At 37.2% G+C, this 17664-nt stretch overlaps 2 protein-coding genes across 4 annotated transcripts in view; one reads left to right on the forward strand and one right to left on the reverse strand.

Annotated features, from left to right (window-relative positions):
* The window catches only part of LOC141449241 (basic helix-loop-helix ARNT-like protein 1), a 186697-nt gene that overhangs the window by 32481 nt on the left and 136552 nt on the right, over nucleotides 1-17664 (reverse strand). For both annotated transcript variants that reach the window (XM_074118470.1, XM_074118469.1), the window contains one exon: nucleotides 3710-3799. In XM_074118470.1, the coding sequence (XP_073974571.1) occupies nucleotides 3710-3799 (90 nt within the window). The remainder of the gene's footprint in view (nucleotides 1-3709; nucleotides 3800-17664) is intronic.
* LOC141449247 (uncharacterized) lies at nucleotides 5162-9417 on the forward strand. Of its 2 annotated transcripts, XM_074118481.1 has the most exons (4): nucleotides 5162-5240; nucleotides 5384-5464; nucleotides 7729-7792; nucleotides 8693-9417. In XM_074118481.1, the coding sequence occupies exons 3-4, from the start codon at nucleotides 7735-7737 to the stop codon at nucleotides 9103-9105; spliced, it is 471 nt and encodes a 156-aa protein (XP_073974582.1). In that variant the 5' UTR covers nucleotides 5162-5240; nucleotides 5384-5464; nucleotides 7729-7734; the 3' UTR covers nucleotides 9106-9417. The 2 variants fall into 2 exon arrangements, with proteins under 2 accessions (XP_073974582.1, XP_073974581.1); XM_074118480.1 differs by lacking the exon at nucleotides 5162-5240 and having other exon boundaries at nucleotides 5318-5464.

Consider the following 17664-nt stretch of genomic DNA (forward strand, 5'->3'; position numbering starts at 1 on the left):
TAAACAATCTACTCGTGAACAACCTCTACCAACCACCACCAGCAACAGACCTACATATGCAGAAGTTGCGGGGCCTTCAGCGATTCGTCCAGCTCTTACTCAACCATCCCCTATCTCTCACGATCTCACCTCTCTCCTTAACACATTCTTCTCCGAATTTAAGTCTCTTATCACTCCACTCATCACACTACTCACTTCTCTGGTAACAGAAATCATTCCTAAACTCTCACGTTGAACTCTAATCTGCAGCAATCACTCGCAATTCTCCTTTGGAATGCAAATGGTTTGAACTCTCACAGAGACGAACTGGAGATATTTCTAAATGACAAACGAATTGACGTTGCACTTATTACTGAGACTCACTTTACTGGACGATCCAACTTTTACATAACCGGATACAAAACGTACAGGACTGATCACCCAGACGACACATCTCATGGTGGCGCAGCTATTTTAGTCAGAAGCACTCTAAATCATCATCAAATTCCTTCCTACCAGAGAGAATTCATTCAATCCACGGCCATTTCTCTAGACTGCCAACCTCTAGGGTTCAATCTAGCAGCAGTTTACTGCCCTCCTAATAAAGCTATTTCAGCAATGGACTTTCAATCTTTCTTCCACTCTCTAGGGCCTAAATTTCTTGCTGGAGGAGATTATAACGCCAAGCATCCTCAGTGGGGATGTCGTACATCCAATCCACGGGGACGCACACTGCTGGATGTTCTTTCACTGAAACAGTGCAATGTTCTATCACCAGACCGACCGACATACTGGCCTACTGCACAGTCCAAACTACCTGACATTCTGGACATCTTCATCTCTTTTAATACGACGTCCATTTACAAAGACATCTATACACTTACTGACTTATCTTCTGACCACAGCCCTGTACTCCTTACACTCAGTGTAGTACCCAAACCCACTCCTTCACCTCCTACACTTATCACTGGGCCTGTAGACTGGACTCTCTTCCAAACTACCTTAGCAAACAAACTGAACCTGTTAACATCATTAAAAACCCCAAATGAAATAGATAACGCAGTACAGACACTTACTATTTCCATTCAAACTTCTATTTCCGAATCCACCAGATGCACTTCACTAAAGAATAATTTTCGACCACACAATGTACCTATTGCCATAAGAATGCTAATAAGAGAGAAACGAAGAGCCCGTGCTGTGTGGCAACACACTCGCTACCCGAGTGACAAGCTGACCTTCAACCGACTGACGAGACAGCTGAAACGAGAGCTTCAAAAACACAGATCCCTGAAGTATGACGAGTACGTGACCTCTCTGGTATCTGACCGCAAATCTCTTTGGACAGCCACCAAACGTCTTCTCAGATATAAATTTGTCTCCTCTCCTCTCAAACGTGACGACGGATCTTGGACAATTACCGACAATGAAACAGCGACAGAATTTAAGAACTACTTAACTAACGTATTCACTCCTCACCCAGATATTCAAGACGAGTCACACAGCACTGACGTCATAGCAGACCTAGACATCCCTCTCCCACTCTCGTTACCACCAAAACCATTCACTCCGTCTGACGTTAAACATCTAATCAAATCCCTACCGTACAAAAAATCTCCAGGATACGACTTGATAACAGCACAAATTCTTCGCAATCTTCCAAAAAAAGCAATCGTTTTCTTAACATACATTTACAACTCAGTTCTCAGGACAACATACTTTCCCTTAACTTGGAAATTCTCTGTAATAAAAATGATACCGAAACCTAATAAACCTTTACACCTTCCAACCTCTTACCGACCTATTAGTTTGCTACCGATTATGGGAAAAATATTAGAAAAACTTCTACTTAAACGCATCTACCCTATTCTGGAATCTGCGACTGTAATTCCAACACATCAGTTTGGCTTTCGACAACAGCACAGCACTATTCAACAGTGTCACAGAGTAGTAGACGCCATTGCTTCCTCTCTGGAGCGGAAACAATATTGCTGTGGGGCCTTTCTCGACGTGGCTCAGGCCTTTGATCGAGTCTGGCACCCAGGACTATTGTGGAAGTTAAAGAGTGCTCTTCCATCAACTTATTACTTGATTATACTATCATTTCTTACCGACCGCTTCTTTAAGATAAGTTATGGATCTGCCTCTTCCGACTACTCTCTGGCACGGGCTGGTGTACCTCAAGGAAGTATTCTCGGACCGCTTCTCTATACTGTGTACACATCTGACCTACCAACTGACTCAAACACACTGCTCTGCACTTACGCTGACGATACTGCTATTCTCTCTTCTAACTCAGACGCCACTACAGCCTCCTCTCATCTACAATATCATCTAAACAAACTTGAACCCTGGGCCAAAAAGTGGAGAGTCAAATTCAATACTCAAAAGTGCGAACAGATAACTTTTACTCTGCGTCGTAATTCTTGTCCCACTTTAAATTTTAACTCAATTCCTCTTCCTTCTGCTAATTTAGTTCGCTACCTTGGGATGTACATCGACAAAAGACTAACGTGGAATCCGCACACTAAACTGAAAAGACTAGAACTCAACCGACGAAACAAATTACTGTTACGACTAATTGGCAGACAATCCAAACTACCACTGGAACATAAACGACTAATATACAACAGTGTACTTAAACCGATCTGGACTTACGGACTTGAGCTGTGGGGTTCAACCAAACATTCCAATTCACAAAGAATACAGTCCTTCCAATCAAAAATTCTCCGACAGATTACAAATTCTCCATTTTATGTGTCTAACTCTTCTCTCCATAACGATCTCAAAATCTCATACATAACTGACGAATCTAAATCTAAATATAGAAAATTCTTTGACTCTCTTCTATTCTGTACCAATCCTCTTGTTCTAAATCTCGCCTCCACAACGATTCCAGATCGTCCTCCACGACGACTGAAACGCTGTTGGCCTCGTGACAATCTCCAGTAATGTAAGAAACTCCAGCGAGAGTGTTGCCGGTGGGCAGCTTCTCTCCTCATGTTGATCCAGTCAGGAAGACTTCTTTTATCGTATTCACTTATTACGAATTCTATTCTTTGTAGATTGTGAATATCAAATAAATTAAAAAAAAAAAAAAAAAAAAATTATCTAAGCAATGATAATTAAACCTAACAAATATTCGGAATTATTATTTTTTTTAAATTTAAATAAGGGTGCCTTAAATTGGAGCTCTCTTCACCTGAAGTGAATACATACCATCGAGATCTCTAAAAGATTCATCAGCATAAACTTGTAACACATTAAAATCGACGTGATAATTGATTCAAGCGATAATTTCTTATTTTCAGGAAGTACTTAGAAAATTTGGGAATTTTGTCTTACATAGAAATAGTTCTCAACGCTGCGTGTTTTTCTATAGTTCCATTTTGTGTGCTGTTAACGAATAACTCCTATACAACTGTCCGGTCGGACTGTATCACTATTAGTGACCACTTTAAAAGAAAAACAGAGTAATTAGAGGTTGTATATTATTTGAGATAACTAGAAATAAATATAAAACTTATTCAAAATTTATCTGCCACGAAATTTTTCAAATTGCGAGAGAAAAACACAAGAAAATTAAAGCTAAAACAGTAATAGTCTTAGCAGATACATCAGCTATGTGTTGCATATGTTTTACACTATACTACCAATGTGCTACTTGGTGTTAAGCAATAAAGAAGCGAAATATATCTTTAAAAAATGGGTAATCATTGACTGCATTTACCGTTTGATATCCGAGTAGCCCTTCAACATGACTGGATATGAAAACAATCTTCCCTGACGAAGTGACAATCAACAGGATTCCTCCCATCACCTGCAACAGAAATATAAAGTTACTAACTAACTCATTTTCAAGGCTAGAAATCATCACATGAATCAATATTCAAAGTGGAAGGTAAATGATCGATGAAAACCAACAATGTTATTTTCGAGTCTTAAAATGAGCTAATCGGGAATGTCTTACTAAACGATTCGTTTTATTTCTTATAGTTACGCTTTACTTTCAACTTCAGGGTTTAGATTGTAGGAGGATATGGAGAGCTGTGATGTTTGTAAAAATGAAACTGGAGGCTGTGTCGTGCGTGATCAAATGAACTTCTATTTAATGAAGAAGTAAGCATGAATATTCTGTAATGCGAATAAGCTAAAAAAATATTTCTTCCCTCATAGTCTCTGAGTAAATCAGCATTGCCAAATACAGAAAGTCATTGCCGACAATTAGTCTAAAGGTACTATTGCTTTCTAGAGTTCTTGGTAGGCTCCAAAGGAGTCCCTTTTTTTTGGCTTTTAGTAACATAGTCCAACGCTTGCGCTCTTAGATACTTCTCATTTCCTCAATGAATTCTTAACTTGCCTGATATAGTTAGGTAAATCGGGCTGGAATGGCGGCCGTTGATTCTGTTTGTTCATGTTATTTGAGATAACTCAGCATAATTGTTCTTTAACATCTGTAGGTTCTATTATTAACTAGCCGAGCGGTTAAGAGGCGAGACCTGCAAAGCTAATATGCATTGTGATACTGGGTTCGATTCCCAGTCTTGGCCTTGGATTTTATTTAATGGTTAAATGAGAAATAGTAAAGTATGTTTGCTAGTCGCCTCCGTCCACGACACCTAGTAAATGGTAGTTGGACGTTAAGCCCCGCCTGAAAAAATAGGCGATTACTTTACTATTATTAACTAACCGATTGCTACAGTTTATCGCTGTTATTTCTTCTGATTCTGAGGATGTTAACTAATAAATGCGCTGCTTAGATAATAAGTTCCATATAAAATAATAGTTATTTCACAACAAAATTTAATTAGAACTTTCCAATGAAAACACTTTGTCAATTCAATTTAATGAACAAATAAGCAAATGAATGTATCTAAGTGTTCTATAAATGACATCTTTTGAAATATATGTTTTTGTAGAAACCAAAAAACAATAAGAAGTTTGAATAAACAAACCTGACTGAATAACGAATAAAAAATGAATGAATACAAAAATATTACTCAAATCTTTAGGAATCGGGCAAAAGTTTATTGCTTCGGAGGATAATATAAAACAAATGTTAAAAACATACAAGAAATAAAGCCCAGAATGACAAATGATCGTAAATAATCTGAGATAGCTTCTTGTTCTATTGTTCAATGTTTTAAATGATACGGTGGCCTGAGCAACTACAACGAACAATGTTGTATGAATTATAGGTTTGCTGATTAAGATAATATGTAAAAATAAATAAGAAATTCATATTTTAAATATAATAAAAAGTAAGTTCGTGTTTATGTGTACTGACCAAGTATAACAACAATATCAATAATATTATGCGAACAAAATGAATATTAATAATTAGATATTGTTTTGTTAGGATTTTTGTACGAATATTTTTTGATAAAACTTTTGATTGAGGCAGGTATATAAAGGTTTGAAATATCAACGAAAGCATGGTCAGTTACTCAACAATAGAAGCAATAACAACTTTGACACTACCAAGGTAAGTTAATAACTATATATGTACAATATTTAAGTAAATAGTTAAAGAGTTCACTACCAGTGTTGGAGCAACAAGCTTCTGTATTTTACTCTCCAATATTTCGAACTTAGTTCAATATTTGAATTCCTTTTGAATATCGGCTAACGTAAATAGAACTGTCACAGAGCTGTGGTTTAGTAAGCTAATATTAGAGCTTACACGATTAGCCCTTATACATACTTGATCGTACACTTGAGACAGAAACTGTACTAAGTATTTATAGTACCATGATGACAAAGTATCTCCTTTTCCAGAGACACACCACCTCCTGGAAATCGAATTTTATTAGAAAAAAGTTTAAAATAAAAATGGTTCAGAAAATTCGTACTACCAGTTAAGTGATTTCGATCAAAGAAGAATGTTTGGCTACAAAATTATTTTTTTGGGACATTCTATACGAGAAGTGAAATGGCCCCAATGATATAAGTCCGTTGTTCCCTCAACATCAAAAAAATGACTGAAATTAATAGGAATAAGTTTCAAAAAAATGAAAGTTCAAGTTCTAACGTTCTAAGGAGCTGCTTTCAAGCGAGAATTGCAAGCATCGAATGGCCTATCCTGATGAAGAGATTTTGGCGAATAAATTACTGCTTGCAACTCCTTGCTATTTCCCAAAAGTGAACCTTCCTGCAAACCTTCAGGACCGAAGAATCTTAACAAAACCAGAATTTCTCTTGTCTTCTTGCGATAGTAAACATACTGTGAATAAGTATTGTTTTAATTTATGTTTAAATTTCAGGGGTTTCCTCTTAATATTTATGATCAGTTTAGCATACTCGGTGAATTTCCGGAGAGTGGACCGAGTTCTCTCATTACCAACTCTGCATCAATTAGTGAGCTGTTAAAACTTCCAAAGTAGAGAAAAACTGAGGAAAGCGCAGCTAAACGGAACCTTTTATAAGTTCTATGCCCTAGCTCATTCCTAAACTAAAACGTTTAAATAATTTTCTTCTTACCACTTAATAAATGAGGTAAGAAATTCGTGAATTTCTTTAGCTTCAGTCTAATATTTGAATGAAGATGTTAACACATATTTACATTAAATTCCCATTTTTATATCGAATAAAAGTAAAAGTAGCAGCAGTCAACAAGTTGCCATTTGAACTCTGTTCAGCTAACGATTCTAGTTGACAATTAAATGAATGCAGATGGTTTGCGTGACTCAGGCAAAGTGTTGTTGCAGTGAGTTCGGGAACTGAAGAATATTTAAGATGATCTTGACAATTAAGAAATATATGAAACAACTATTCAATTAAAGAAGCTGGTGCGCAAAACATAATCTTTACCGCAACTAAAAATTAAAAATAATTAAGATATTCAACATTCATGATCCTATTAATTTTTACATCCATTTTTAATTAATTATAATAAAGCTAAAGATATACTAAGAAATTCATATTTCATCCTGCCTTTTTTGGCTTCGATATTCTGGAAAGAGACTCCCCAGATTCGGCTTTACTACGTACAATGTCTATATCATCCCGTACTTTAGTCAACAGCTGCAAGGATTTATGAAAGTGATTTCTTAGTCTGTACTCGCTGACAATTCTTTAAGTGCAAGATTAATGCATTACTACTACTACCGGCGCTACAGCCCATTACTGAGCCTTGGCCTCCTCAATCCGCTTCCGCCAGTCCATCCCTATCCATTGCAGCAACCTTCCAATTCCTCACTCCTAGCAGGTCTCAATTTAGGTCTGCCCACTTTCCTGACTCTGTGTACATCTTCTTGCAGAAACCGTCTGGGTGTTTCCAACTCAGACATCCTTGCCAAATGGCCTGCCCAACTGAGCCTGCCAAGCCTAATTATTTTTACAATGTCTGCTTCCTGGAATAGATGCTGTCGTTCCTGATTCTTTCTTCTTCTCCAAATCACGCCCTAGACTAATGCATTAATAATACAAATTCAATATTTCATTTGCTGCTGGATTCATGATAGATTTCTTGATGAACAACTCTTCAGGCGGGGCTCAACGTCCAACTCCCCACATAAGATGTCGTGAATAAGGGCGCAACATATACTTTACTATATTTCTTATATAATAAACATTAAATAAAAAGCCAAGGCCTGGACCGGGAATCGAATTCAGTACCGCAACACTTCTTAGCTTTGAGGGCCTCGCCTCTGACCGAGAAATGTACCATTTATAAAAGAATCTTCGACTCTCAGCCTCCCAATAAATGATGAAGATGAAGATAATAACAAATTATTTTCTTTTTTCCAGCTAAAGATGAACATGAAAATTGCAGTGGTTATATGCACCTTGGCCTGTCTTACCATAGTATCAGGTATGTTAATATTTTCTGGTTGTTAGAAGAGTAACATTATTTTAACGGATTTACTTTGCAAATAGCAATCTTGGGTAGACTAGCTTGTACTGGAGTGTTAGCACCATTGACATCACTTTTCAGAATGTCAATTAAAAAGAAAAACTATCCATTGTTCAACTACTGTGGTGCAATTCTTCTGAGAATAATTTGGTTTTAATAAAACCGGAACCCTGGGTAAGCATTATGGTTTAAAGAAACAGCTCTAATGTAATGTTGTTTTAAGAACTGAGGAAGAATCTTCCATTCATTTTGGATCAAGGTGAGACTAGATATAGGCTCTTTGGTCGGAAGAATTTGACGGAAGAAGGGTTTGGGCTGATTCCTCTTTATTATTGTTCGTTCGATCGTTGCCCAGCTTGTTGGGTTTAAACCTTAAGTTTTATGTTTATGTTCAGGTGTAGAGTTTTTTCTAGACGACTTGGGTTCAAGTTAAAATGTGGACGCCAAAACGCGTAAGCCTGTCCTTTGATTTTCTCTTGATAGGAGCTTCTTACAAACTCACTGTCCAATGATTGTCAGTGCTAACCGTAGCTAGAATATCGCCTGATAAACGGCTAGGTACTGGTAAAGACTCCGTGCGCTAATACCTCCGATATTGCCTCGCCTTCCACTAGACTTAGTTTATCACTTTCTGGGAGCAGTCCCCTCTCAATCTCACTCTCACTGGCATTCTATTCAATGATGTCTGCAGCCAAGCAGGGGACTGGAAAATAGAGAAATATGTACACAATTCACCTGCAAAACAGCATGTTCTTCCACATTCTCTCACCTTAAGTGTACCTAAAGATTTTTATTTATTTATTTTTTTTAAATTTTGCAAAAGTCGCATTATTGAATTTAAGTTGATTGTGGTTACAGGCACACCATGTGGAAAGCATAAAAGAACTGCAAGCGATGAACCTGCAGAAGGCGGAAACGGTGGAGATTCATCAGGAAGTTCTTTTATTCCAAGCTCTATTCCACAGTCGCCGACAGATATCACTAACCAATTAACGGGCATGTTAAACTTCAAGCCTGGCGGTGGCAATCATAATGAAAATGAAAATCATTCAGAAAACTCTTTGACATCCTTTTTGCCAGACCCAATCAAAAATCAAATCGGACAGGATGCACCAGAAGCCGGCAGAAGAAAACGTTCAGAAGGTGGAGAAAAACCTGATGAAAATCCACTAACTTCTCAGTTACCAAACAAGGAGGTAATCACTCAATTAATTCAACAATTCATGGGCAGTATGGGTAACAAAGGCGACAAGGAAGAAGCACATGAATGAATTTGTTAGGTTTTTTTAGCTCAAGTAAAAACGGATACATTTTTCATTCAGGATTTTCAACGGAAACCAATGAAGTACGCTGTTTTGTAATTGAATTTTCAATCGATTTTAGGAAACGATTCTTTTATAATTTAGTGACGTAAAATAAATAACAACTTATGCAGAATGTGTACTGAGTGTTCATTCACTTTCCTCACCATGAAAATTATCGATATGAACCTAAGCGATTAGTGTGGTGTAATAGTTGGGAAGCGTAAGTGAGAGATCTCCAGTTCCTATCTTCTTCTAATTATTTGTTAGAGAAAATATTAAGAGCAAAGTATGAGCTTCCGCCCACCCCTAATTAGGACGTTAAGCTCGCCTGATTAAACAGCTGATTACTTTACTTTTTACTAGTTGACTGTTTTGATATTCAGTTAAAGACGCAGGAGGGTGTCTATCTACCTGGTTTTCGCCATTGAAATACCTAACGGGACGTTATTATTGCTTGATTCATTTTGGAGAGTTCAGTGAAGACTAAAAGTATAGATTTAAGTTTCTAAAGACGAGGTTGTGTTGGGTAGTAGTTAAATGGACGAAGAGAGAAGATAAGCACTTTATACGCAGTGTATAACCACATCTCCCTCTTAAGATTGCTCCGGGCTCTGATCTCATATCTGCTAAAATTTTCCCACATCTTCCAACAAAAGCAATAGTCATCTTAACCAGAATCTATAATTCAGTACTAAGGACAACTTAGTGCCCCACTCTACGGAAAACCTCCTTAATTTACCCTAATCCTACAACTAACAAACCTTTTTTTCTTTTAGTACACTGCCAATTCTTGGCAAAATTCTTGAGAAACTTCTTTTAAAACAAATTCATCCTATACTCGAATGTTCTAATATCATCCCAGATAATTAGTTTCGATTTAGGCGACAACACTCAACTGTACAACAGTGGTGGACACGATTTCATTCTCCCTTGAGAAGAAAGGGTGTTGCTCGGGTGTCTTTCTCAAGGAGAAGCAAGCCTTCGTGGCACCCGGGCTTGCTCTGGAAACTCAAGTGCATACTTCCGTTCACTCACTTCCTCATCTTGAAGTCCTATTTGTCAGATCGTTATTTTCAAATTCAAATCGGAACATCGTATTCAGCTAAACATCGTATTGAAGCGGGCGTTCCTCAATGAAGTATCTTAGGACCTATCCTATATGTTATATACACAGCAGACATACCAATCCATCCTGAAACTGTGCTCCGAACTTATGCAGATAATTCAGCTATACTTTCTCCTCACATGGTTCCGGTAACTTCACACAGAATCCTCCAAAGTCATCTCTTTTCTCTTGAGGAATGTTTCAAAAAATGGAAAGTCAAGTTGAATGAAACCAATCACAAAATATTACTTTCACCCTCCGCAGCATCGCCCTTCCTCCGGGCTACTATAACTCAATTCCTGTTCCTCCAAAGTTGTCCGTTATCTTGGGCTGCACTTAGACAAAAGACTGACTTGGAACCCGCACACACGACTTAAACGAACTGAAGTTTACAGGCGTTATTGACTATTTAAAAGACTACTAGACCAACGTTCAAAACTTTAACTTAATAACTAACGACTGATTTACCATTATGTACTAAAACCCGCCTGGATGTACGGTATTGAACTTTCGGGTTCAACGATCTTCAACAAATTCAATCTCTTAAGTCTAAAATTCTCTACACTATCGTTAACGCTCCATTTTACGTTTCAAATCTAACTATCCACACAGACTTAGAAATTCCGTTTGTAATTCAGGTCATTCGAACTCGCTATAAAAGTTTTCATCAAAACACACTCTCATTCCAATCCTCTTCTCCGCCATTTATCATCTCATCACCTTCCACATCAACCTCCCAGGCGATTAAAACGCCAATGGCCTCGCGATTTGCTCTCTTCTGAAGAGAGTAGCTAATCCAGGAGATGACTTAGAGAGTGTTATCGCTGGGGTAATTCTACCCACAGTTAGTGAGTAGAGTCGATATTATTTTTATTCACAGTGCATCTAGCGCTGGTTTAACTTAATAAACAAATTAAAAAAAATAAAATTTAAATAAAAGTTTTAGGTATTAAACTTTTAAAAATTGTAAAATGTCAATATATATTTTATTTCTTAATATATAAAAAAAAAAAAAAACGAGAGAGTGGAGCGCTTTGTTAGCAGAGTACGCTCTTTTGCTACATCAAAGCAGGGCATTCCTAACAAAGCGTCTATTCTATAAATTTCTCCTAATTGAAGAAAATGAAGAAATTGATTTGTTAGTTACCTTGGAGATTAGAATAACCTTGAAATTGTCACATAAATGTTCTAAACTCGAGTATAACAATAACTCTAAATTAACCTCCATTGTCAGCAGCCTCTTAAAAGTGCAAACTTAAAAACTTTTTATGTTTATTTAAAGTCAACAGAGCGAATTACCGCTTTTTAACGATTGATCTATATAATGCCTTTAAGCTGTGCTTTCTGGTTAGAAAGAGTAATTTAATACTTAATCATTAATATTGTTATTCTGCTTCTGAAATTTTTTCCACATCAGCCTGCTCTCATTTTTTTTTCGATTTATAGTTGTTTATACAACATTTAAGATAAAAAGACCATATTTTAGATCTTGCGGACCAATGGTTGGGAACCACTGATGCTGAATGGTTCAATAATAGCGAGGATTGTAGTATCTATTCTGTAGATTGCAGTCCACATTGGGCGATAAATCGATTCAGAGTTTTTTTTTAAATCTGATGATGAATACGTAAACTGTAAATTCAAAGCCCCTTAATCCAGTGGTTTCCACCTTTTTGTAACTGCGCCCCCTTTAAAAAAAAATTGTTGCGCCCCCTTAATTTTTCTAACAATCTAATTTCATAAATACTCAACTGATATTATAATTTATTTAATGGGCTACAAAATAATATACACTCAACAGCATAAAAAACTGGACAGTTAATATTTTTTATATTAAAAGCTGATTATCAGTAATGTGTTTGTTTTTGTGGGTAATCTGGTTATTACAGAGAAGGAAGGGTCTAAGTCCATTGGACTAATCCCTTCAGGATTAGTAGGGCACGAGATAAGACTCAGATGTGGCTTATTTGTCTTGGGGCTGCTTTACCTGACGGAACTCTTCTAAACTGTAAGCAGGTTTTCGCACCTTTAAAGATCTTTAATTTATTAACCGCGCCTTTCTGTCATTAATAGACGTGATTTTTTTTATTTTGGTCCAGAATAATGGTTCTTTCGAATGTAGACGTAGCCCGAGCTGATGCCTCGGCAAGAGAAGGCCGGAGCGTCCGATCTATCGCAGAAACCCTTGAAGTAGCGAAGTCCACCATTAATGATGCACTCCGGCGTTTCCGGGAGACTGGCAGTTATGAACGGAGAGCTGGCAGTGGCCGACCAAGGGCCACAACTGAAGTTGACGATCGATTTATCACGCTCTCAGTATTGAGAGACCGCCATTTAACTGCTCCTGAGGTTCGGGACAGGCTTCAAGTGGCGCGAAATACGCGTGTTAGCTCGGACACAGTACGGCGGAGACTGAGGGAGCGTGGACTTGAAGCAAGGCGCCCCGCGACAGGGCCCCAACACCAGGAAAGGCGTCGTAGAGAAAGGCGATTATTTGCCGACCAGCATTTTCATTGGACTGTAGAGCAATGGGGAACAGTTTTATTCACAGATGAGTCTCGCTTTGGTCTATACCACTCAGACGATCGAGACAGAGTGTGGAGACGATCAGGGGAGCGATTTGCTCAATGTACTCTTCGCGAGTCACAACCTTTCGAAAGGAGATCAGTTATGGCTAAGGGTGGAATCAATTTCCACTCCCGTACTGAACCTGATTTTCATTGATAATGGGGGCTCTGACTGCTCGGAGGTACATTGAGGAAGAGCTCCTAGAGGCTGTGACCCCGTTGGCTCCATTTATTGGTGACCAATTCATTTTGATGCAGGGTAATGCTCGTTCACATACCGCCAGAATTGTTACCGAATACTTGGAGCAAGTGGGAATCACAGTTCTGGACTGGCCTGCACGAACTCCCGATATGAATCCCATAGAACACTTATGGGATAATTTAGGAAGGCGTGTTAGACATCGTCATCCTCCTCCTAGTGACTTAAATCAGCTCCAAATTGCTCTTCGTGAAGAATGGGAGTACGTCCAAAATTTAATTTCTTCTATCCTGACAGGATTAGGGCCCTTCGCCGTAGAAGAGGGAGAAATACCCGCTATTAGAAGAACATCCCTTGTCAGAAAACGTGATAAAAATTAAGAATAAAGTTTAAAAAAGAAATGTGTTAATTTCTTATTTTTTTATATTGGCGTTAATAATTAATAAAAATTAGTCATTTGTGGCAGATTTTGTGTAAATAACTTATAAATAAACCAATTTTTACCATAAAGTAAAAAGATTAGCGTATTTAACAAAATTATGAGACCAAATCTGAGTGTCCGGTTTTTTTTGCTGTTGAGTGTACAATATTATGTAGAAATATACATAAAAAAATAATTATTTAATATAAGAAATAATAAATTTAAATGTAATAAAAACAAAAATACAAAAAAAAAGGTATAATTAATACAACATTATAAAAATTTAATGCGACGGTTGAGCTTGTTTTTCAGCACAAATTTTCTCAAACCGTGGTATCATTGAAGAAATCGCGGTTCTCAGTTCCTTTTCAATCACTAAGCGAGATCGATTCTTTGTTTTTAAGACAGCTACTGTAGACAAACCAGTTTCACATGGGTAAGATGTTACAAATGGCAATAAAATTTCTAAAGCTTTGTTTGTCAAAGTAGGAAAATCGTCCTTTACTCGTAGCCAAAACGTAACAATATTATTTTCGTCTTGAAACATCTGCTTTAATGTGCTATCACTAGATAAGTCAATTATCATTTCCTGCTCTGCTGTCGTAAGGCCAAAATCATCATATTTTTCAATCACAAACGGGTTTCTAATCGCCACGCTGGCGCTCGGCTCCCAAAGCGTAAGCGAGATGTTTTCGTTCCAGCAAGAGTATGGATGGATGTTTTAGCATTTGTACCCGAAAAATTCGCTGCGAGGATTGTGGATTACGTATACCTATTTTGCTGATTCATTTTTTTTGACACCTATTCGACTTTTTTGGTTTGTATTCGAAAATGATATTTTGGAAACAGCTGCATGCCCCCCTTGCAACAGTCGCGCGCCCCACAGGTTGGAAACCACTGCCTTAATCAAAACGTTGTATTTTTGTTTTTAAATAATTAGTTTTATGCAAACAAAACAAAGATTAAATACATGAAGGTTTATTGAATCGTAAATGAAAATTTATAGTTAATGAATCGTCAGTTTTAATAAAAAAAAAAAAACCTTTAAAAATATCAATAAATGCAGAATTAAAGACTGCGTAAATATTTTTGATGTCAATGAAATTCAATGAACAATATAATCAAATTTCATTTATTTGGGTACGGTTTGTTTTAGCCATTTTATGTGGTTATTAAAATAATTTCTACTGCAATTTGACTAAATAATTCTTCTTAGTAAACGTGTTGTTATCCGTAGTAATCCCGATACAATAATTGAAACCAAGTGATAATAATTTTGAACTAAGAGTCAAAAGAGTTGACTACTAAATTGAGTTACTTTTTGTGATAGTTCAACTGTATGGGATTTTTAATTTAATACAAAAAATTGTGGCCGGAAGCAATGTCATATTCAGGCAGACGACGAGGGTCAATTTATGAGTGCACATGGTTTTTACTAAATCCATCCGTAGGTAGTGTTACTGACAGTTCAACTGGTTCAAATTTAATCTTTTGCACAGAATATGTTTGGTTTTATCGATGTTATGTATCGAAAAGTTTTTTGCAGTTTATTTTATTTATCTAGGTAGTTGCAAAAAAATTACAGTTATAAAGGAGGATTTGCCCTATATTATAAAGAAAATTTGGGAATTTTATCTTTTATAGAAAAAGAGAAAAAACTTGTCAAAGTTGGGTGTTTTTCAACGTTACGCTTTTTCGTGCAGTTTTTGATGATCAACCCTTATACAACTGTCCTACCGGACAGTTTTAATACAGGGTGACCAAAGTTATATGCTCCACACACTTTTATTTTTAACGGCGGGAAATTTCGAAAAAATAAAAAAACACGTATTTAATCATTTTTAGTCTAGTTTATTTTCAGTGATTAATCCATTTTTTTAAATGTTAATATTAAATTTACTGTGAATATTGTTAACAATTTGGATTCTATTTTTACTTTTGTCCATTTATTATTACGGGAAAGAAGCATTGCGAGCAATTCGATTTTGAGTTAACGCTGGATATGCTCTTGTTGAGGTGTCCAGAATTTTTTTTTTAAAAAGAAGTGGTTTATTAATCACAGCAAGTGGCGCCTGATAAGTTTGTAGCCCACACTGGAATGCTTTTTCGCATGGTCTTGTTTTGCAATGTAATATGTTATTGCATTTAGTTATTTGAAAGGTGCAACATTAAGAGCATTTTAAAGTTAGGTAGTGAAACTGAAAAATGCAAAGGCAAACCTTTTGAAAAAAAGGACAGACACCACAGCAAATTCACAAGGACATGCTGAAGATATTAGGGAGACAATGCTCCTTCATATGCAATGGTGGAAAAGTGGGTTGAACATGTCAAGCGAGCCCAGACATCAATTGAAGATGCTGTGCACAGTGGTGCCGCAGTAGACGGAACTTTCCACCACAGTGGAACAATGAAACTCCAAGAGCGATGCCCATAGATGTATGACCCTCAAAGGAGGACTATGTTGAGAACTGACTGACCCACAGTCACTACTTCTGGGGTCGGGCCACGAACTTTTCAGGCGCTCCTCGTAGGTTACGTTGACGATGCTGACATATCCTTCATGGTGGTTAAAGTTCAATTACTTGAAGGCCGTTTAAACCACAAACTTTTTGTTTTCATTAAAACTGAGGCATTAGAACTACAATCAGTTACATAATGCCAGCGTAGTTTCAGGAAATAAAGAAAGAAAACACCGAACTGCGTCAAAACATTGAATGTTGTTATCTCTACATACTTTCCTTGGGACTCTACTTAATAAGAGTTAGCCTATGGCAGGATGTTCTTTAAACATAATTATTGTACTTTCTCACTGTTTCACATGTTAAGCTGTGAATGATATTATGTTAAACCGTGCCTTTGCAAAAACTGTCTTTAACATTATTCTTAAACTGTAATAATACAAATTTTTTTTTTATTTATTTTCACAACTGCAGAATAATTCTGCGACAAGTGAAGCTGATACAACATGATAATGGAATAGATACATGGATGCATGAGGGGAGAATTCACCCATTGGTGAAACTCCCAAAATGGTACAGTTCACTATTGTACATTGGCTCTTACTTCATTTAGAAGATCGCGTGGCCACCTGCGCTTCAACCGCCTGGGAGGATTTCCTGGTAGAGTGGTAAGTTGAGCTACTAAAGGATTAGGATGTGAGGTGATTGATGTGTGGAATTTAATGTAACGGGATCTTACAGCTTCTGAAACATAAGGAACAAGGAAATCTCGGTGCAAGGTATGATTGGAAACAAAGTAAGGAGCATTAGCGATTCGACGGAGAGTTTTTGACTGGAAGGATTGGATTCTGTAGATATTGGAAGCTTTGGCTGAGCCTCAAAGTTCCATTCCCTAAGTCCAGGCAGGTTTCACAGTATCATAGTGTAGATAAGTCGTTTATTCTGTAGTGAGAGTTTAGATCGCTTGTCGAGAAGTCTAGAGAGAAGTTTGAATCGTCTGTTCAAATTATCGAGGTTTGTCATTTTTTAATTGTATCGGTAAACTTTTCTGTGGGCTCTTATTGAACAGGCTGGAATTATTTGTTAATTCAAATCAGATCCTTAAAGAGTGTCAGGCTGGCTTCAGGAAGGGCTACTCCACGGTTGATTGCATATTTGTTCTGTTTAATTTGGTTCGTATACAGTTACATAGGAAAGGGAGGAAACTATATGCTTTCTTTGTGGACCTAAAGGCTGCATTCGACACTGTAGATAGGGATGCTCTCTATTTGAAGTTGTTCAATTGTGGAATTTCTTCACGGTTCATTACTGCCCTAAAAAATATGTATAGGGGATCGGTTTCTTCGGTCTGGACTCCGCAAGGTAGAACAGAGACTTTTAGTGTGAATACTGGAGTACGACAAGGCTGTCTACTTAGCCCACTCCTATTCGCATTATTTATAAATGACTTGGAGGATGAATTTGAATCAGGAGTGCAGGTAGGAAGTCAGGTAATTAAAATTATACTATATGCGGATGATATAGTACTGATTGCTGATAGTCCGCGAGCCCTACAGAGAAACATACTGAAGCTGGAGCGGTATTGCGAAAGGTGGAACCTTCAAGTGAACATTGATAAGTCCAAAGTGGTTGTGTTTCGCAATGGAGGTAGACTTGGAGCTAGAGAGCGCTGGACGTACAAGACCCAGGAGATAGAGGTAGTAAATCGTTTTGTCTATTTGGGTGTGTTGTTGACCTCTCAATTGAATTTAAAACCTCATTTTCTCGATAAATCC

The sequence above is a fragment of the Rhodnius prolixus genome, unplaced genomic scaffold (genome assembly GCF_049639745.1).
Source record: "Rhodnius prolixus isolate KJV_2025 unplaced genomic scaffold, Rpr scaffold_2, whole genome shotgun sequence".
Classification (NCBI taxonomy): domain Eukaryota; kingdom Metazoa; phylum Arthropoda; class Insecta; order Hemiptera; family Reduviidae; genus Rhodnius; species Rhodnius prolixus.

Coding starts and splice junctions, on each gene's coding strand:
- LOC141449247 (XM_074118481.1), top strand. CDS start 7,735: ATGAACATGAAAATTGCAGTGGTTATATGCACCTTGGCCTGTCTTACC. Junction 7,793..8,692: donor CTGTCTTACCATAGTATCAG/GTATGTTAATAT, acceptor TTGTGGTTACAG/GCACACCATGTGGAAAGCAT.